The sequence below is a fragment of the Bubalus bubalis genome, chromosome 6 (assembly GCF_019923935.1).
Source record: "Bubalus bubalis isolate 160015118507 breed Murrah chromosome 6, NDDB_SH_1, whole genome shotgun sequence".
Lineage (NCBI taxonomy): Eukaryota > Metazoa > Chordata > Mammalia > Artiodactyla > Bovidae > Bubalus > Bubalus bubalis.
The window spans coordinates 73985011-74007047 of record NC_059162.1 but is presented as its reverse complement, the minus strand read 5'-3'; the positions used below and the strand labels follow the sequence as shown (position 1 = coordinate 74007047).

Sequence of the window (22037 nt, the reverse complement as noted above, 5' to 3'; positions counted from 1 at the left end):
GAGGCAAGAAGAGAAATAGAAAAACCATTAGGAAGTTATCGGTGGCAATCCAGCTGAGAGATGTTTCTCCTACATTAGGAGTATTAAAGACGGAAGGAAGTAGACAGTTTCAAGATGTATTTTAGAGGTAGAGATATATTTTGTGTTAGTACTTGCCACATTTATTTATTAATATCCCCCACATAACAGATGATAAAATAGCCTTAAAGAATAGGAAATCAAACTCTTACAGCAACTTCAGGATGAGGTTAAATACATTGCCTTCTTTAAAACCCTTTCCACTGCATCTCACTTTTCACTTTTTTACTGCAGGGTCAATGTAGGTTTTATAGAGTTCTGAGAACAGAAGACTTTGCCAGTCAAATGATTTTGAATTAGACTATGCTTTGATAACCTGGACAGTTTACAGATTTCCAGTTCACAAATCCATAACTTCATTTCATCTGAAAGGGGCATCAAATTCCACCAATACAAAATGTTAAAATACCCATATTTCTTCCAGATCTGTAGCAATTCTGAATCATATACTGTTCTTACCATAAGTCTAAATTGGGTAATTTGAGTGACCAACCTGTTTTTTCAACTTTGCTAAAAATACACATCTCTGCCCATATTTAAAATGACTGGTTGCTGATACCTCCCACCTCACCAAGTCAACACATTGATAAAGCTTGAAACAAGCTGGTTTGGGCTCAAAAGCTAAACTCAAAAGGATCTTGCTCTTAATAAACTCAGTACTTCAGCAGTTTTTTTTTTTTTTTTTTATTCTATATTTACTGAGGAGATTTTGCTCACTGGTACTTTCATCTCTTCTTTTTTGGTATGTGATAGGCTTGTATTTCTTCACCCTCTTGGGTTGATTTGGCATACTCCTTGCTCTAGAAGTAGTTAGGAGCCACTATCCAATTCTCCCCTCCCCCACTGCAGGGTCTGGTGATGTTTGAAGCCTTTGTTAGCCCAGGTGTCCGAGCAGGAGGACCTGCAGCCAAGTCTCCCCACCTGACCCTCAGAAGACATGTGGTATGAGGTCAAAAGAACTTGATTGTTATAAGACACTAAGATTTAGAGGTTTATTGGTGTTGTTGCTGCTGCTATACAATCTCATCTCCTTGACATAAATTCCTTAATGTTCTTGATGTAAGGGAAAATACAAATTTCCAAATCAGAGAAGCATGACAGACGGTAGAGTTGGCAGAAAATGAGAAGGTTTGGGTTGAAATGGACCTGGTTTTAATCCAGTCTCACCTTACTCACTCTCTGAGCCTTCTTTTACTCAGCTGTTAAAGAGAGATAGTAGCATAGTTGTTCTATGACAATTTAACATGTCAAGTGCCTACAAGGATGTTAAACCATAGATGATATTCAATATAAATAGCTATTTTTATGAGGGGTAGGGCTTCCCTAGTGGCTCAGATGGTAAAGAATCCACCTGCAACATGGGAGACCTGGGTTCAATCCCTGGGTTGGGAAGATCCCCTGGAGGAAGGCATGGCAACTCACTCCAGCATTCTTGCCTGGAGAATCTCCATGGACAGAGGAGCCTGGTGGGCTACAGTCCATGGTGTCAGACATGACTGAACGACTAAGCACAGCACAATGGTAAATTGACTAGCAGTCAAAAAGGAAATATCTATGTAAGTAGGACTGAATCTGAAGGGTATCCAAAAATGATGGATGGGGCGGGGGTGGGGGGTTTCACTTATCCCTTCACTTCCCCTTTCTTCTCCCCCATGCAAACTTCTTTCTAGTCATGAGTATGCCCTTCCCTCTTCTCTGTGTAACTTAATGCTTTCTTTGCCTTCTTCCAACCCCTCCACTACAAACTGCTCCCAGAAAAGTCTGTATCACTCATTAAACCATGCATTAAAATAGCTGCATTTTAATAGGAAATAACTTGAGTTAATGGACCAAAGCCCTAACATGGTATTCATCTCATGGCATTCAGGTGAAGGGAAGCGGGGTACCTTTCACCCAAGCCCAGGATGTCAAAGAGGATTCCTCAGGCTTGTTAGATCCACTAAGCTGGGTAGGTCTCCTCTGTAGTCTTTAAAGAAAACTTTGATAAGGCTTCCATTTATGAGACTGTCCAGAATCTGCCGGGAAATTGCCATGATAGTTTGGCAGAATCTCCCACGGGCTCAGAAGTAGGGACTGGCAGTATTAGGGCTGTGTGTTTGTGTGCCTGCAAGACTTGAAAATGTACAATGCCTTTATGTGTTATCTCCACGTTAAGGCTCAGTGCAATCCTGCAAAAAGGCATTAAGATTATCATGGCAGATGATAGAACTAAAGTGTAAAGCTTTTAAATCATTTACCAAATTCACATAGATGGGAAGCAGAAGAATATATATCCAAAACCATTAGCTCTGATTTCAAGTGTGATACACTTTCTCCTTTTCACTATCATAGTTTTTTTTTTCCTGTCTTGGATGAGCAAATTTGATAACATTTCTTGACTTTAATAGCACAGCATCATGAAATGCAGGTATCTCTCACTAGTCATATGATTGGGAATGTGAAATTATGCTTTCTACAGTTATAAAATAACTGAAAAACAGAAAGAAGACACATGAGGGTTAAAAAAACTATAAATATGCTCTAGAAAATAAAATTAAGGTGATGTATCCTGTATGACCATGTATTCTGGCTAAGAATAATACTCATGGTTTCAGAGAAATCCATTTCTTCCTATGTGAATGAAAAGAGAAGGAAATGAAGAAAAATGTTAAATTTTTTAGTCTCATTATTTCTTTAAGAAACTATAGCTATTTCCTAGTGGCTAATAGAAGAAGGCGATGGCACCCCACTTCAGTATTCTTGCCTGGAAAATCCCATGGACAGAGGAGCCTGGTAGGCTGCAGTCCATGGGGTCGCAAAGAGTCAGACACGACTGAGCAACCTCAATTTCACTTTTCACTTTCATGCATTGGAGAAGGAAATGGCAACCCACTCCAGTGTTCTTGCCTGGAGAATCCCAGGGATGGGGGAGCCTGGTGGGCTGCCGTCTCTGGGATCGCACAGAGTCAGACACGGCTGAAGCAACTTAGCAGCAGCAGCAGCAGTGGCTAATATAGTTTATAATATTCTATCTCTTCTCAATTTTAAACACTGGAAACATCTTGGAAGATACAATGAAAACACAGGATTTGTAGCCAGACAAATCTGGATTTCAACACTGGTTTGATCATCTGAAGTTATAGATGTTGGGAAAGTAAGGTAATTAAGTCATAATGTGAGATGGGCCTAAAATGAAAGTTCTTCATCTCTAAAATGGAAGTTTGAATTAACAATCTCATAGAATGTTAGTATTATATGATATAGTGAATAGAAGGCATTAATATACTTGTAACTTTTAGAAAATGTTATTTTTGTTTTCCCTTTGTATCATATAGTTTCATACTATTCTCTGATTCCTATTCCCAAGAAACACATAGTCAAGATTTTATTAACTTAAGAAGTATTAGATGGAAGACAGGAAGGGAGGGAAGTAGGGAGGTAGCGAGAAAGGGAGGAAGGAGAGAAGGGAGGGATAAAGGGAAGGAATGAAAGAAAAATCCCTAATAAGAAAAACAATTAAAAAATTATGTGGAGATACTTTTCTTTCTCTTAATGACCTGATACTGTTCTATCAACAGAGATTGGAAGGCCCTGTGGAAAATTCTGAAAGAGATGGGAATACCAGACCACTTGACCTACCTCTTGAAAAACCTATATGCAGGTCAGGAAGCAACAGTTAGAACTGGACATGGAACAACAGACTGGTTCCAAATAGGAAAAGGAGTACGTCAAGGCTGTATAGTCACCCTGTTTATTTAACTTCTATGAAGAGTACATCATGAGAAACGCTGGGCTGGAAGAAGCAAAAGCTGGAATCAAGATTGCCAGGAGAAATATCAATCACCTCAGATATGCAAATGACACTACCCTTATGGCAGAAAGTGAAGAGGAACAAAAAGCCTCTTGATGAAAGTGAAAGGGAAGAGTGAAAAAGTTGACTTAAAGCTCAACATTCAGAAAACGAAGATCATGGCATCTGGTCCCATCACTTCATGGCAAATAGATGGGAAAACAGTGGAAACAGTGTCAGACTTTATTTTTCTGGGCTCCAAAATAACTGCAGATGGTGATTGCAGCCATTAAATTAAAAGATATTTACTCCTTGGAAGGAAAGTTATAACCGACTTAGAGAGCACATTAAAAAGCAGAGACATTACTTTGCCAACAAAGGTCCATCTAGCTATTGTTTTTCCAGAGACATTACTTTGTCAACAAACGTCCATCTAGCTATTGTTTTTCCAGTGGTCATGTATGGATGTGAGAGTTGGACTGTGAAGGCTGAACGCCAAAGAAATGATGCTTTTGAACTGTGGTGTTGGAGAAGACTCTTGAGAGTCCCTTGGACTGCAAGGAGATCCAACCTGTCCATCTTAAAGGAGATCAGTCCTGGGTGTTCATTGGAAGGAATGATGTTGAAGCTGAAACTCCAATACTTTGGCCACCTCGTGTGAAGAGTTGACTCATTGGAAAAGACCCTGATGCTGGGAGGGATTGGGGGCAGGAGGAGAAGGGGACAACAGAGATGAGATGGCTGGATGGCATTTCCTACTCGATGGACATGAGTTTGGGTAACTCCAGGAGTTGGTGATGGACAGGGAGGCCTGGCGTGCTGCGATTCATGGGGTCGCAAAGAGTCAGACACGGCTGAGTGACTGATCTGAACCAAGAATTATTCTGTCCTTCACCTCTTTCCCCAGTGGAGACATAAGTGTTGTAAAACCTTTTAATAACACTTTTGATAATATCACTAGAAATTGGTCATTTGTTCCTAAAGAAGAAACTTCTGCTTGAAAGACTTGTGTCTGGTTTGATATTATTACTTATTCTTGGGTGAAATCGTTACAGAAATTCATTTCCGGAGCACTAATCTCATCATTATACCCAATTTTACATTTATCTTTTAGACAATTGACCAGACATCTAATACAAGGCTATGAGACAGAGGAATTTTCCAGTACCCAGTCTAGGACTGGTCTTAGCTGAATTTTTGCTATTATGCCACTTCAGGTAGGTATTGCCACCTTCACCTAACAGGAGAACCTCTACAGGTTTGGGTAATTATCTCCACCATAAAAAAGGCTTAGTTGCTCGTACAGTTTCAGGGTGTGAAATGTGAAATTGTTAAGTACACAATGAGTGTTGTCAAATGAATCCTATCATGCAGTCCCTCTATTTCCAACAATCATTAGTATATAGACAGATACCCTGAGTAATTATGGGCATTTATAATTAGGTTTTACCGAGGAACCATTTCAAGAAAATGATTTGTTCAGCTCTGTACCAGATTAGTAATAGCCGGGTGTTGGCAAAATCTCCCACCATGACTATGAAAGCATAGCAAGAAGTGTTGATACAAAAAGAACTCTAGAAATATGCTGAAAGTTTCATTATTTTTCCAGAAACAATTGCATCACTTCCCAGAAACATAAGTACATGTCTTTTCAACCACTGTTTTTCTTCTTTTAAAACTATTTGGGGATGTACATAAATACAATGATGAAATTAAAAAGTACTGCCAGTGGAGTGTTACTGGCACAACTTTAAGTCAATCTAACCCATTAGATCAACACCGAACAATGTTCCATGTGATCATGAATAGCTTTCAGAGGTGTCCAGAGCACCCACATGACGTGGTGTCAACAATTGGCACTCAACCCAAGATGAGACTTGAATGAACAGATAAAGCAGAAATACAACTGCTTGTCATGTTCTTTTGAAGGTTTGTGTACAGGCATGAAATCATAAATAAAAATCCCCAAATAAGCAACCTGACTCAAGAAGCCAATCACTGGACATACCATTACCTTCTGGGTTCATACCTGTTTGAATGCCCACTTATTCAAATGACTTTGTAAATCCTTAATTATCCTCTTTTAAATGAGTAACATCTGGTTTCCCTTCAGTCTTCAACATCTTGATGAGTATATTTCTCTGATTTGGAAATTACCAGAGTAAAAATGTGACTATTCAAAGCAGTGAAACCAATCTGAGCTGGTACCATAAGTGCAAGAATTCTTAAAACTTCCCACTCTTCCTGGAATAAATAGAGCAATTTGATTTTAATTTGATCATTTAAAACCTGGTACAAACACAAAGTCTTTCCCACCACAGGTTTTATGACCTTTTTACCGTTTATTTATGGGGAAAACTTCCAGATATTTCAGTATCAGAAATATGATCACTTTTGATTTGTCTTTCCTAATTGGAGCCAGGGCTGGCATGTGTCATTGAGATTTTTATTCCGTTCCTAAACCCATTAAATTCCCAAAGCAACATCATTTAGGTCTTGTGATCTTGGAGTTTAGATACAACTTCCTCCCTATATCAACCAACCATTCCATTATGGTTGAACTGTTCCTCTTGCCCCAGTCAAATCCATATGGTGAAGTCCTAAACCCTAGTGCCTCACAATGTGATCTTATTTGAAAATAGGGTCATTTTCAGATGCCATTAGTTAGGATGAGGTCTTGCTGGAATAGAATGGGCCTGTAATCCAATAGGACTTGTATTCTTATTTTTAAAAACAGAGAAATTTAGACATGAGACATACACACAAGGAGAATGCTATGTGGGGTGAAGTGTCTATAAGTCAAATGATGTCAAAGATTGCCAGAAAACCACCAGGAATTAGGAGCGTAGCATGGATCAGAATCTCCTTCACTGTACATAGGGGAAACCAAGCCTTACAACTCCTTGATGTTGGGCTTCCATCCTCCAGAACCATGAGAGAAATTCTAATGTTTAAGCTGCTCAGTCTGTGGTACTTTGGTATGGTAGCCCTAGCAAACTAATACAACTTCTTCACTGTTGTGGTAGCAAATAGTTTCCTTGGTGATTCTCTTTTTATCTATGTTCTTATATGTTCAATGAGAATATTTGCACATTAGCAGTGTTCCTAGTTAGCCTTCAAAATAACGTGTTTTTGTTTTTTTTTTTTTGAAGACAATATCCTTCAGCATCGCCTTGGCTTTCCAAAAGGTGAAAAAAGATGAGACTTAAAAGAGAGAATAAGACAGTTTGTTATCTGATTATACCTTTCTTAAAAAATATATATATAGCAACTGGCTGGTACATACTAACACTGAAAAACATTTTGATAAAAGTATGAGCCTTAGTCATAAATGATTAGAGCCAAATGGGCAGTCAGCCAGTGTTTTTATGGGGAAAGTTAAGCAACAGAAGGATTTCACATAGGAAAATAAATAATGAAGTATATTTGTGATCAGGAAAGAGAGAAGGGCATGACTCTGATCAATTGGGAAACCAAAAAGGAATCCACAAAATCAAACTGCTCTTTAGAAAATATGAAAGGAGTGATGTCAAGGGAAAAGCAGCAATCAGCACCAGGACTGAAGTCATGACTTACCTAGTCATAGGAGAATCTTGGTTAGGTGAGTTTCCTAAACTACATACACTCCCTACTTCCTGCTCTCTGGGCCACATTTGACATACGGAGTTCTCAAACTTTAGCATGCATGAGAATCACCCAGAGGGCTTCTAAAACACAGATTACTGGGCTCCAGGCTTGAGGTTTCTGATTCAGGGCCAGATGGGGCCATATAATTTGCATTTCTAATAAATTCCCTAATAACACTAATGTATTGGTCTGGGGATATACTCTGAGAAACACGAGACTTCATCAATGTTGTCACATGTGCCTGATGAGAAGAATCATCCAGAAGTTTATTTTAAAAATACAAAATCCTAGGTCTCATGCTAGAATTTCAGACTCAACCTCCAGGGAAGGGACTGACATTTTTATTTTAATAAAATAAACTTAGAGTGGTTAGTATGATTGGGTAAGTTTGAGAAACACTGCACCAAATCTCCCTGAATTCCCTTTTAGGGTCTGTCATTTTCCCACATGGTACAAATGGGGTTTGAAATATGGCAGTAGTTGCAAGATAAAAGTAGCACAATCACTGGGTTCTGTAATCCTATTCTACTAGACCTATGGGCCAACCATAGAACTGCACTCCTATTCATGAACAAATGCCCTGAGAGACAATCTTTAACACCAATCATACTCTGATAGCAGATGTGGAGGGTGACTAATGGGCCTAAGACCAGAATCAGGACAGAGGCTACTGGGGTAATTCAGATGGGAAATGATGGAGGCATAGATTTAAAACATGGTATTGATGATGAAAAGACAGAATTGAGAAATACTGGTAGAATTAACAGAACATGAAAGAAGGTTAGCTATATAAAAAGAAGGTTAATTAAATCTTTTTTCCATTTTTTTCAGCCTTATTAAATATATATTACCACATTTTCCCTACTCTCTCTTAATCTTCTTAGTTTTACACTTACTTAATTTTGCTTGAATATCTATTTCTATTCTTTACCAGCAGAAGCAGTAGTCTCTCTCACTACCACCACAACAATCAGCAAGTATTAATATTTATGGAGTATGCATTACTAAATCATACTTTGTCTAGTCTTGTAACAAATTTACATCCTTTTGTTTAAATCCTGCATTTCTATTGGTAGTCTACTTTTGGTTTAACCCTGTAATTTAAAGTGCACTGTGGCTTTTTAGTGTGGAATCTCTTCTGCCCTTCCTATGCCATAGTATTTTAGTGTTTATTACTTCTCATGTTTTCTATGTATACCTGAATTTCTATTATATTTATTATTATTTATTATTTCATTTTATACTTCAATTAAATTCAAATATATTTCAGTTAACTAAACTGATAAAAACCATAATCAGCAGCCACTAACTTTCTTTCAGAAATCAACTAATGATGGTTATTCATTTACTACAGCTCTGGTATGCTTATTTCAAAAAAAAAGAGAACACTATGCTCAACAAAAATCATAAAATGAAAAATTTCTACTGCCCTCATATGTGAAAATTATGTCCATCTTATTCCACAAGCTATATATCTTCAGCAGCACTTTCATTTAATTCTAAGTGTAGTAAAATTCAGCTCCTATACCAAGGTAAGAAATAACTTAGCTAACTAAAGACAGGTTAGTTTTATATGTAGATTTCTATTTAGTTCATTTTTTTTTCTAACAGCAATTGCCCCATTCTCTACAAATATTTACAATTGTTTTCTTCAAAAAGTCTAAAGAAGACTCTTTGCACTGCTCAGATTTAAAGACTGACCAAAAGAGCACAATGTCAAAGAGGAAAAGTAAATAAAGAATCAACTGTCAACTAAATGCCACCCTTCCCCACACCAAGCACACCAAGTGTCTCAGGCATTACTAATACAGATTGCAGTCAGGCCACTTAGACTCTCCATTAAGCTTTTATTGAACAATTTCTTTGTGTTCAGCACAGTGCTGGGCTCTGTAGGTACAAGAGAAATATAAAACAGAGGTCCTTCCCACAGAGGGTTTACAATATGGTTGAGAATTTAAAAAATAAAAGCTACAAAAACTCTTAAAAATGCATATTGTTCAAATTATTTTTACATGAAGTACTTCAGATAATGAAAATAAAATGAAATCTTAGAACGTGAATAAAACAGAAACACTTTAATATATGGGGTAAACCTAGACATATTTTGAATTAAAATATTCAGTAAAAGCCTGGATTCATGAAAAACATAAGCACAAATATTTTTAAGACAACCATTAAACATTTAGGTATTCATAATGATTAATTAAAAGCATATCAAGCTAAGCATATTTTATTCAGATCCTTAAGGTGCCTGAATAATTACGAATATCTTAGCAATAGACTTTTAAAAGTGCTTCCAAGTACTGAAGGGACTGAAAACATTTTTGTTCTCTTGAGTAGCTTATATGGTTTTCTTATAACCTGGTTTTCATTATTTATTGAATTTTTGAAAGTCATTCTTGTAGACACTAAAAATGTAGATCAATTCAACAGTGTTTGAATTTTCATGTATTTCGTTGACCATAGTCCACTTGTAAGATACATATACAAATTTATAGGCTTTCCAGGTGGCGCTAGTGATAACACCCTGCCTGCCAATGCAGGAGACATTAAGAGACGTGGGCTTGATCCTTGGGTCGGGAAGATCCATAGTCAAGAATCAGGTCTATACTGCCCACTTTTAAAGCATATTGATATTGTATACATTTTTGTATACGTATTTCATTGAGCTTTACAATAGTGACTATAATTGTGATAAAATTGTAGATCAAGCACTACTTTCTACATGTAACGTTCTTTTGGCAGATTTCCAAAGAGATTTATTTTATTTTGAAGTTTAGTTCTGTCTTCAATTACACGATTATGAGAACTCTTGTTTATTGAGGATAATAAAGAAAATATAGATGAAGACACTTGTTAAAAATCAGTATGTGTTACTGAATCATGATCCAGAGTATCTGAGAACATATGTTACAGAGGTTATCATCTCAGGTGAATTTAGCATGCAATGTATACATTTCTGTGGATTAAAGATAGAAGTATCAAAAGTACTTTATACTGATACATATTGTCTCTACATCAGATTTCAGACTAACTGGACTAAGATATTCTTAATTGTATGACCAATACAATTTTATTTACCAAATAATCATTGTTTTTCAAGTTTTTCCTATTACTTCAAACTTTCACATATAGAGTTTTAATAAACATTATCATATTAAACTGCATGCGATTATTCTGCCTGGATGTAGCATTTTTAAATCAGAACGTTTAACATGAAATTTCCCAAGGTGAACCATGACATGGAAACAAAGGGCTTCCTATCACATTCATTTAAACTTACAACAGCTAGTATCACCCATGAATGTTACTTTTGCTGAGAGTTTACCATAAAAGCGTTTTTTGTGGTGTCAAATACTATACTAGTGGTATGAGACCCATGAAGAAAATACAAGAAAAGTGTCCTGTCCACCATGAAATAGAATTTTGTCAAGGGAAAAAGACACGCATAATGAAAATATTTAAGGAATAATATAGTAATTATTAAAATGAGCACTACAGGTTCAGAGGTAGAGAGAGAGGTAAGAAAATAACAAGGGCACAATAGTCCTCCCTTATTCTTAGAGAATATGGTCCAAGACCCTAGTGGATGCTTGAAACCACAGATAGTATTGAACCCCACAAATACTTATATATATACTATGCTTTTTTCTGTACATATGTACCTGTTTTAAAATTTTAATATATAAATTAGATACAGTTCAATTCAGTTCAGTTCCATTGCTCAGTCGTGTCTGACTCTTTGCGACCCCATGAATCGCAGCACGCCAGGCCTCCCTGTTCATCACCAACTCCCGGAGTTCACTCAAACTCACATCCATCGAGTCAGTGATGCCATCCAGCCATCTCATCCTCTTTCGTCCCCTTCTCCTCCTGCCCCCAATCCCTCCCAGCATCAGAGTCTTTCCAATGAGTCAACTCTTCGCATGAGGTGGCCAAAGTACTGGAGTTTCAGCTTTAGCATCATTCCTTCCAAAGAACACTCAGGACTGATTAGGTACAGTAAGAGATTAATAATGATAACCAATACTAAAATAAAACAATTATAACACTATGCTGTAATAAAAGTTGGTGCATGTGGTCTCCCTTGCTCTCTCTAAATAACTCATTTACAAATGTAATGCCTTTTCCACCTTAGCAAGCACCAATGACACACTGCGGCTGTGACTTTTGCGGTTTGAGGTGTGTCAGCAAAACTGGCACAAATTTCTTTCTCCTTCTTCACAATTTCAAAGATAGACTTCTTTTTACATAGATTTTTAGCAACTTCAGCATATGTTGTTTTTTTTTTTCCTTTTCTTGTTAAACAGAGAACTTTCACTTAAAGGAAGTACTTTACAGCTTCTCTTTGGCATATCCAAATGACCAGCATCAGTACTCTTGGGCTTTGGAGCCTTTGTTAAGTGTGAAGCATATTAAATGCTTGAAGAACAAGCCCTGCAAAACCTCAGTGGTGGATTTGATAACTAAGTATGCTACCACATGACTAGTGAATAGGATATGCTGGACAAAGGGATGATTCACATCCCAGGTGAAACAGAGTGGGACCCTAAGAGATTTTATCAAGCTACTCAGAATGGTACGCAATTTTAACACTTATGAATTTTATTTCTGGAATCTTCCATTTAGTATTTTTGGTCTGTGTTTGACCACTGGTAACTAAAATTGTGAGTAACGAGGGGCTTCTGCACTTAAACTGTCCAAAGGCTAAGGACAAGATGTGATTCAAACATGCGGGAGATGAGTAGGTTTTGTGTGGGCAAAAATAATAACCATGAGGTATTAGAATCAAAAAGAATAACATCCAGGGATTTGAAGTTGGTTCTGCCCATGATATTTCAACCCACATGGTCAGGGAGCCAGTTTATAGTTGAAATTGAGGACTTGTATTATACAATTGGAGGTAAGTCTAGATAAAGAATTAATCACAGTTAATACTTATTGAGTATCTATTGTGTTGCATTTATTTTACATACCTTATCACAATAACCTCACAGTAAGTATTATAGTCTTTAATTTACAGATTAATTCATTGAGACTCCATGAAATTAACTCTCTCAAGTTCATAGAGCTAATTAATGGCACAGCCAGATTTAAATCCAAATTTGATTCCAGAACCCATGAGTTTATTACTAGATCACACTGTCTTATAAATGAAATATCATTACAACACTTCTCACATTGTACTGTGCTGTAGGGAAAACAATAAACCTGGAATCTAAAAGCTTAAACTTGGATCTGAAATCTTACATTAGCTAAGTGACATTGGGCAAGCCCTCTGTAAACCTTACCCTCTTTTGTAATAATAAAATAGTAAATAGATGACAGACAAACATAGCTGGATGATGGACAGACAGAGGTAACAGGAGTATAAACAGCCCTATGATGGCCTGCAAATCCTACTTGCTCAGTAAAACATGTTGAATCTAAACCTGAATAAAGGGATATGCACAACATGTTTTATGCTAGTTACCTAAGGCCATTTCAATACAAGTTTGAGTGAAAATAATTACAGTTTAGAGATAATTCACAACTGGTTCAACCATACCAAAGCGATGATTCAACTATTTTGGTTTCATTTCACTGACAGAAATGACAGTCACAGTGTTGGATTCTATTGCCAAACTGCTGATACTACAGTATCATCTCTTTCCAGGATATCCTTGTAGATGGCAGCACGGCCCTTGGCATAGCACACAACAATAAATAGGTGTTGAATTAGGTGGATAGGGAGAGGGAAAAGAAGGAGGAAGAAAGGGGACAGAAAGATAAGGGAAAGAAATGTTGGTGGAATTTATGGGTAGTAGGACTTCCCTGGTAGCTCAGCTGTTACCAGCTGCAATGCAGAATCCGCCTGCAATGCAGAAGACCCTGGTTCAATTCCTGGGTCAGGAAGAGCCCCTGGAGAAGGGATAGGCTACCCACTCCAGTATTTTTGGGTTTCCCTGGTGGCTCAGTCAGTAAACAATCTGCCCGCAATGCAGGAGACCTGGATTCGATCCCTGGGTTGGGAAGATCAATCCCTGGGTTGGAGGAGGGCATGGCAACTCATTCCAGTATTATTGCCTGGAGAATCCCCAAGGACAGAGGAGCCTGGTGGGCTGCAGTTCATGGGGTTGCAAACAGTTGGACATGACTGAGCGACTAAGCACAGCACAAAGGCAATTATTGCTTGGGAAATTCTGTGGATGGAGAAGCCTGGTTGGCTACAATCTATGGGGTCACAAAAGTCAGACAAAATTTAGTAACTGAGCATGCACACACAAGGGCACATCAGGTAAGAAATAGTAGATGACTCAAAGTATTTTTTTGAAGTCCACAGAATTTCTTATTTCACGCAAACCAGATTCTTTTATCCCATAAAAAAGTAACAAAACTTGGTAGTTTATAACTATATCACTTATTAATTTTGCCTTTTGTATGCCACCCAAGAAGAAATTGTAAGAAATATTGAATTGCTAGGAGTAAATTGGAGAAGGCAATAGCACCCCACTCCAGTAGTCTTGCCTGGAAAATCCCATGGATGGAGGAGCCTGGTAGGCTGCAGTCCATGGGGTAGCTAGGAGTTGGACATGACTGAGTGACTTGACTTTCTCTTTTCACTTTCATGCTTTGGAGAAGGAAATGGCCACCCACTCCAGTGTTCTTGCCTGGAGAATCCCAGGGACGGGGGAGCCTGGTGGGCTGCCATCTCTGGGGTCGAACAGAGTCGGACACGACTGAAGCAACTTAGCAGCAGCAGCAGCAGCAGCAGGAGTGAATCAGAAGCTATACCTGGATTTTTTTTAAATGCTCCAACTCAGTAGTTAATCATTTAGCTTCATTATTATTTTCTATGACATTTCAAGAGCACCTTTAGCTGTATCACAACTTTCACTCTTCAAAGACAGAAAAATGATAATTAAGCTGGCTACTGTGTAACTGAATGATACATAATCAGAATACAGATTTAGGACTTTTAGTTCCCAGCTCAGCACAGAAGAATACAACATCTCCAAAACATTAATTACACATTTTACATAAATATCTTTGGTCATGACATCTTCCTGTCTTCATTTGGCATCCTTTCTATCTTGTGGAGTTTATGTCTTGTTAACTGAATTCTCGCTCTCAATAAGTTGACTTTTCACTGACAAAAGCTTGTACTGATTTTTCAAATTCATTGTAAAATCAAAACTACCATAAAATGTAAAGACAGCCACATCAGTTGAGATTCACATAAAGGTTTAAAACTGGGAGAAACTCTGGGGAGATGGGGTTTTCTTTTTCTCATTTTTTCACAGTCACCCTCTGTGCAATCTTGCCCAACTTCTTAAAAGTAATATTCAGTATCCAGTCCAAGAAGCTGACTGAATACTTAAAGACATAGATTACAGTAATAAACTTGGTCTCAGTGAATATTACTGACAAGAAAAAAACAGTAAAAAAATTTTTTTAAAGATGAAAAAGAAGAAATAATCCAAATCAAAACATAAAATTCTCCTTCGCAGGTGGGAAGAAACACACAAACTCAAGCACAGCAATTGCAATAAAAAGTCCAACTTCATTCTTTGATTATCTGTTGGAATAGAAAGAAAAAATATAATAAGCATGGATAGGGATACATTTTGTATGGTGCAAAGATTAAGGTGTAAGTAAGAAATATAATGTCTTAGACATCAAAACATTCTTGTTTGAAGTAATTACTTCTGTGTTTTATAAATAAAAGCAATGTAAATTATTTTGGATTTTGGATCACCTAAAAGTCTCCAGATTATCTAATTATACTAAATGAATGCCTTTATTCTGAGTAATTTTTCTGGTTTCCCAGATTGTAATCCAGAAGAATAATCAAATTGAAAAGCTATATCAATTGTACATACATCAAATGGTCAAATAATCTTGCCTTAAAAACAAACCCTAATCAGTATATAACTATACTCTAAAAACATATAAGGAAGAGTACCAATTAAAAGAGCCATGAGATACAATTTTTTTTCCTATCAAACCAACAAAATATTGTGTGTGTATGTTTTAAGATAACATACAGTGCTAGTTAGAGTAAAGCAAAGTAAAAACTCACACATTGCTGATGAAATTTTCAATCACTAATACTTTGGAAAGCAGTCAGACTATAGGCATCTTTCAAGATTATTAAAAATTTAGATATTATTTATTCCTTAAAGCATACTTCTAGTAAAAACAATCACAAATATTTAAAAAAACTTTAGTCTTTGGGTAATGATGCAGTTCTGTTTATCATGGTGCCAGATCTGATCACAGATAATGATTAAATAAACTATGGTGTATCCTTTTTATAGACTATTATATAAATATTAAAATTACTTTAAAATAATTTGTAAATAATCTGTGGAATGTTTATTTTATGTTAAATGAAGTAAACAAGATACAATAATGAATATATATTATCATATGTATGTAAAAGTAAGGAAAGTGCAAAGGGAAATAATGAGAAAGAAATCCACTAAAATGATGGTGGGCTTTTCTTGAGTAGTGAAAGTAAATTTTAGTAAGCTGCCTTTCTTTTTAAATTTTCTATATTTTCCAAAGTTTCTATAGAGAGCTTGGCTTATTTATATTAAGGAGGGTAAGTACAATAAGATTTACTTTAAAAAATTGAAAATGGGATTAGTATAAACCTACTAAATGGAAATTGGGTATCTCGATTCTTTTCCCTTTGTTTATTTTCCAAGGGATCTGTGTTTATAGTAAAACTGCCCAGAATATGTGTATTACATGCAGATATCTAAGGCAAGGACGGAGGACCATAAAGGTGAGTCAAGTAAAAACTTTACGGGCTTTGTGATTTTTGAGGTGTGTTCCAGAAGCAGCCTGCTTTTTCTTATCCTTTGGATATTGTTGCAAAGTATTTATTCAAAACACATTTAAATCTTGCCCTGAAGAGCAGAAGTGATTATTTCTCAGTTACCTCAAGCATGGGAGAAAAAATATTTAAAGAAATTGAGCTGCTTGAATGTCCACATTTGTTATAACTTATACTGGAGTTATGGTACCTAGCCGTACCCAGGGGATGAAATAAAGTGAACATGCAGATTTTCCATTAAAAATGAAGAGTTCAACTTATTTGAATAGTCTTTGAAAATAAATGAAAACTTTGTACGTTTTCTCATTAAAACAAAAACGATCACACAATGCGATAATACACATATGACCATTCAATTAACCCTATAGCCACTAGCAGGAATATTGAAAGGAAATGTTTGAGGGAGGAAACTAATACTTGAAATTTAATCTGACTAAACATGCATCACACTTGGCATAATGTTCTGCTTTCTACAATGTTCATTCATTGAAATATATGTGTTATACAAAGAAGATCTAATTGAAAGAGCAAGTACGAGTGTGTTAACCATATGGTGAACATGCCAAGTCCTGGTGTCTAAATAAAACAGAGGTCACTTAGCTTTAAAATATTTCTGGAAGGATGGGATTAACATATACATACTACTATATACAAAAGAGATAACCAAGGCTTCCCTGATGACTCAGCAGATAACGAATCCACCTACAATGGCAAGAGACAGGATATGTGGGTTCGATTCCTTGGGTCAGGAAGATTCCCTGGAGAAGGAAATGGGAACCCACTCCAGTATTTGTGCCTGAAAAATCCCATGGACAGAGGAACCTGGCAGGCTACGGTCCAATGGTCTCAGAGTTAGACACTACTGAGCAACTAAGCACGAGGATCTACTGTTATACTCAGTATTTTATAATAACCTATAGGGGAAAAGAATCTGAAAAAGAATAAATATATATATATACATATAACTGAATCACTGCACTGTACACCTGAAAATAATATGACAATGTAAATCAACTATACTTCAATTTTTTAAAAAAATTAAAAGTTCTCCTGGGAGACTGCTCTTACTAAGAAAAGAGCAGACATGCAGACTCTTCACCACGCAAAAGGTTAGTCAGTTCCAAAAGCATCCTGGAGCCAGTCTCAGAAAGTTCTCAGAGGAATTGTAAATGAAGTTGTAAAAACAACAACAGCTCCTCTGGGGAATCGAGTCCTTCTCCATCAGATATGTGTGCTTAGTTTGCATTTTAATTCTTAGAGACCTTCTGCCTTTGTAACATGAACTCAGGTCAGAGCAGAGCAATGGGGGAGAGCTATGCTGTCAATTCAGACAGTTCTACATCTCACCTTTCCAGGTGGTCACTCCACATCAAGGCTGAGGAGCACTGGTGGGGTAAAGAGATGGAACTGGATGCAGAGTTGTTTGTGTGGTGCCTTATCTGTGAACAGACAGAGGGTTTCAGTGGACAGAATTATTGATTATGATTCCTTTCATCAGATGACACTTCCCTGAACATTTTCAAAGAAGAGCAGAACCACAATCCATACATCAACTCACATCAGCTCTGACTCCATAAATGAAGATGTTTTAGATATTATCTCCCCAATTGTCTCATTGCTGCCTCCTGTGCTTTGACCCACCCTCTCTTTCTTCCCACACATCCACATCAGACATTACTTGAGATCAGAAACCAGGGCTAATATTACTTCAGGAGCCCTAGGGCAGTTATTAGAGCATTTGTTACATGCTGAATAAAAGGTCGTTGACTTCAAATGATCTTTGTAGGTAAATCTAATTCTGCCCATCTCCAGCTTTCAGTGACCTCCTGTTGCTCTCAGGTAAAGACCGAAGTTCTTAACCTTGTCTGTCTGATCTGGCCTCTAGCTGCAACTGTAGCTGTCTTTTGAACTTTCTTGCTGCTCTGTGCTCAGGTCACACTGCTGCTGCTGCTGCTAAGTCGCTTCAGTTGTGTCCAACTCTGAGACCCCATAGACGGCAGCCCACCAGGCTCCCCCATCCCTGGGATTCTCCAGGCAAGAACACTGGAGTGGGTTGCCATTTCCTTCTCCAATGCATGAAAGTGAAAAGTGAAAAGTGAAAGTGAAGTCGCTCAGTCGTGTCTGACTCTTAGTGACCCCATGGACTACAGCCCACCAGGCTCCTCCATCCATGGGATTTTCCAGGCAAGAGTACTGGAGTGGGGTGCCATTGCAGGTCACACTAGCTATCTACAAACACCACAAACAGGGTCATCCTCCTGCTACCTCAGGGCATTTGTGCTTGAAGCTTTCCCTACCTGGAGTGCTCTTTCATTCCTTCATCACCTGGCTGACTTCTTGTTCTTCAGGTCTCAACTCTGAAAATTACTTCTTCAGAGAATAACCTGTTGACCAGCACTGGTTCCCCACTATGTGATACCCACTATTTTCTTTTCAAGAATTCATTGTAGTTTGTAATAAGTGTGTCTGTAATATGTATAATTGTAATATGTGTGGTTATTTGTTTAATGTGTGTTATCTCTAGGCCACACGTTTTATGAAACCAGGAACCATGCCTGGTTTTGCATATCACTGTGTCTCCAGCAGCTACCACACAGCTTGTCACATAGGTGATGGTCAATAAATATATTTGGGGCCTGAAAGAACAATGCTGTGTAATTTGCCCTGAGGCCCATCCCTCCACAGCATCTCCAAATAATAGCTTAAATTCATTTGATGCAATAAAATTTTGAACTATACATATTTCAACCAAGTTAAAATACATAAAAAATATACTTAAAAAGTATTTCCTTTTTATATATTTCTTAGCAATTCTCTTACAAGAACTAGCAGAATGAAATGAAATTCCTATAAGAAATTGTTAAAGAAATTTAATTCAATGTGTCCTTAGTCTTTTTTTTATCAGATTCCTAGAGTCCTTTTTCTCTCAAAAGTATAGTTAAGATTATCTTAAATAGCGTGCCCATCCCAAGTGGCGTGACATTACAGAAGATGTCCAGACAGACATGTAATTCTCCAGTTCTTGATTGCGTTAAGCAAATAGATAATTTCTGTTTTAGGAAGGCAATGTTATTTGAAGGACAATAAAATGTCACGTCTTCCTTGCAACAGAAAATTATGTTGGGTTGGCCAATATCTATTTCAGTGCAAACAGGAAAAGTTTAGTTGGCACTTTTTATAGAAACATTGTGGTTCTGAAAGAGTGATTAGAGTTAAGGTCAGAGCAGCAAAGAAAAACAAAATAGGCTTTCCTATTCATTCTCTGAGACTTTCAGAATCCCCTGTGAGCCCCTGTATGAGAAGACCCTTTATATGGTAAAGAGCCATCTGGTTAGATGGGGTCCCTTCTCTAGAGGACAAGTAGGTTTCTTTTCCTGCTGTCATGTTGCTTAGGTTCTCTTTTCAAGGCCTGTTTTAACTAAATAAATACACTTGGAGTTGCATTATTAGTTGGCTCCAAAATCATTGCAGACGGTGACTGAAGTAATGAAAATAAATGATGCTTGCTCCTTGGAAGAAAAGCTATGACCAACATAGACAGCATATTAAAAAGCAGAGACATTACTTTGCCAACAAAGGTCTGCCCAGTCAAAGCTATGTAGTAGTCATGTATGGATGTGAAGAGTTGAACCATAAAGAAGGCTGAGCATCGAAGAATTGATGCTTTTGAACTGTGGTGTTGGAGAAGACTCTTGAGAGTCCCCTGGACTGCAAGGAGATCCAACCAGTCAATCCTATAGGAAATCAACCCTGAATATTCACTGGAAGGACTGATGCTAAAGCTGAAGCTCCAGTACTTCACCTGATGTGAAGAACTGAATCATTAGAAAAGAACCTGATGCTGGGCAAGATTAAGGGCAGGAGGATAAGGAGATCATAGAGGATGAGATGGTTAGATGGCATCACTGACTCAATGGACATGAATTTGAGCAAGCTCTAGGAGTTGGTGAAGGACAGGGAGGCCTGGTGTGCTGCAGTCCATGGGGTTGCAAAGAGTCAGACATGACTGAGTGACTGAACAATAATAACAACTTTAGGAATATGGGTACCACATGCCTGTCTAATACCAAGTAGCAGGAAAAGAAGAAACTGTTTACTGCAAAGTAAATAATATGTGAAGGTCCAAGAATTCTGAAGCATGGTATGGTTCCCTGTGCCACCCTCTAAACTACTCTTCTGGTGGACCCTATCTCTCTTACAGATATTTTTGACAATTCACTCTATCATTTGCATTAGAAAGTTTTGCTTCACTCTCACACCTAATTCTGTGGCTTACTCTGCCCTTGCCTTTCATGCCAATTTTCTCTCCTATGCATCTCTTTTATTTCACCCTTTCTTTTCAGTCTTTGTGTCATTGTTCAAATTCTCATCCTCAGTCTTCTTGGTTAGTGTATCAGCTTGAAATATATGAAATTCACATTTTCACTGGGTTAAAAATTGTTGGATATTTGATTTTCTCTTTCTGACTTACTTTACTCTTTATAATTAGGCTCTAGGTTCATCCACCTCACTACAACTGACTCAAATTCATTCGTTTTTATGGCTGAGTAATATTCCATCGTAACCTAGTGGGAAGCTGCTATATAACACAGGGAGCCCAGCCTGGTGTCCTGTGAAGACCTAGAGGGGTGGGATGGGAGGGGTGAGGGAGGCTCGAGATGGAGGGAAATAAATATAATTATTACTGATTTGCATTGTTGTATGGAAGAAACCAACACAACATTGTAAAGCAATTATCTTCCAATTAAAAAATAAAAAAGTTGGACATTGAAATTACATCTTCTTTAACCTAGTAAAAGGCTTTTAACTAACTAGTATTTCTGACTAGAGTTTTTGTTTTCTCTAACACATTCTTCATATTGTTTCTAAGGCAAACCTTGGCAAATTCTAAATATCTTTGAAGGTTCCCCATAGCTATAGGATAAAGTTCTAAAGTACCTAAGGTGTACCACTGAGTGGTTCCAACCTGCATCTCTGGATTTATCTCCTGCCTTTCCTCTTCATGTGACCTTTGATTCAATTTTGTAAACCACTCACTCTTCTAGAGATCTGACAATGCTTTTTCACACCTAATTAGTATGGAGTTTTTTATTCTCTTTCTAAAATGCTTCTACTTCTGCCCAGAATCAATTCTATTTTCCCTCCAAGATCCAGTCTTTCATTTTCTTGGAAAACTATCATTTCTTCCACCATTTTTCCATAGCCTTGTACACATTATTTGAAATTATACATTATATATTATATAATTATATATATTGTATAATTTGAGATTATACATTATTTGAGATTATAATTATCTCATTATATTGTACTTATGAGTGTGTCAGTTTTTCACTCTCTGATTCATAGGAGGGTCTCCAAAACTGTTTGTGAATGAACATAAGCAAATAATTGGCTCTCTTCAATGGACAACATTATAAGGACTAAGCAAATCTTTAGCACACCTAAGAACCTACTAGGTAGAAATCACTTTATCAGGTATGATGCTATTTTCATATTTTAAGTTTCTTTTGGTGTATAAATGTGTAGTCTCTATATATCCCATATAATAGTTCTGAATATCCATGCTTACGTTTCACCCAACTCTATATCATTCAAACTCATTGGACTGGGATAAAAGCACTTAGACAGTGCACTTCTTTGAATGACTGAATGAATGAGTATTAAGGACTGTCTTGGGCTGAGTACTCCTAGAAGCAGACCCTGAGCCAAGGACTTGTATGCATGTGACTTACTAAG

At 37.3% G+C, this 22037-nt stretch overlaps 1 protein-coding gene across 4 annotated transcripts in view; it reads right to left on the bottom strand.

Annotated features, from left to right (window-relative positions):
- Positions 1 to 22037, bottom strand: part of PTGER3 (prostaglandin E receptor 3) — a 114335-nt gene that overhangs the window by 5769 nt on the left and 86529 nt on the right. For 2 of the 4 annotated variants that reach the window (XM_025288458.2, XM_006049415.3), the window contains 2 exons: positions 17646 to 17737; positions 14891 to 15032 (listed from right to left, as the gene is read on the bottom strand). The exons of 1 other annotated variant lie outside the window; for it this stretch is intronic. In XM_025288458.2, the coding sequence (XP_025144243.1) occupies positions 15029 to 15032; positions 17646 to 17737 (96 nt within the window). In that variant the 3' untranslated portion in view covers positions 14891 to 15028. Of the gene's footprint in view, positions 1 to 14890; positions 15033 to 17645; positions 17738 to 22037 lie in introns of those variants that run through there. One more of the 4 variants, XM_006049419.3, reaches the window with a different exon arrangement.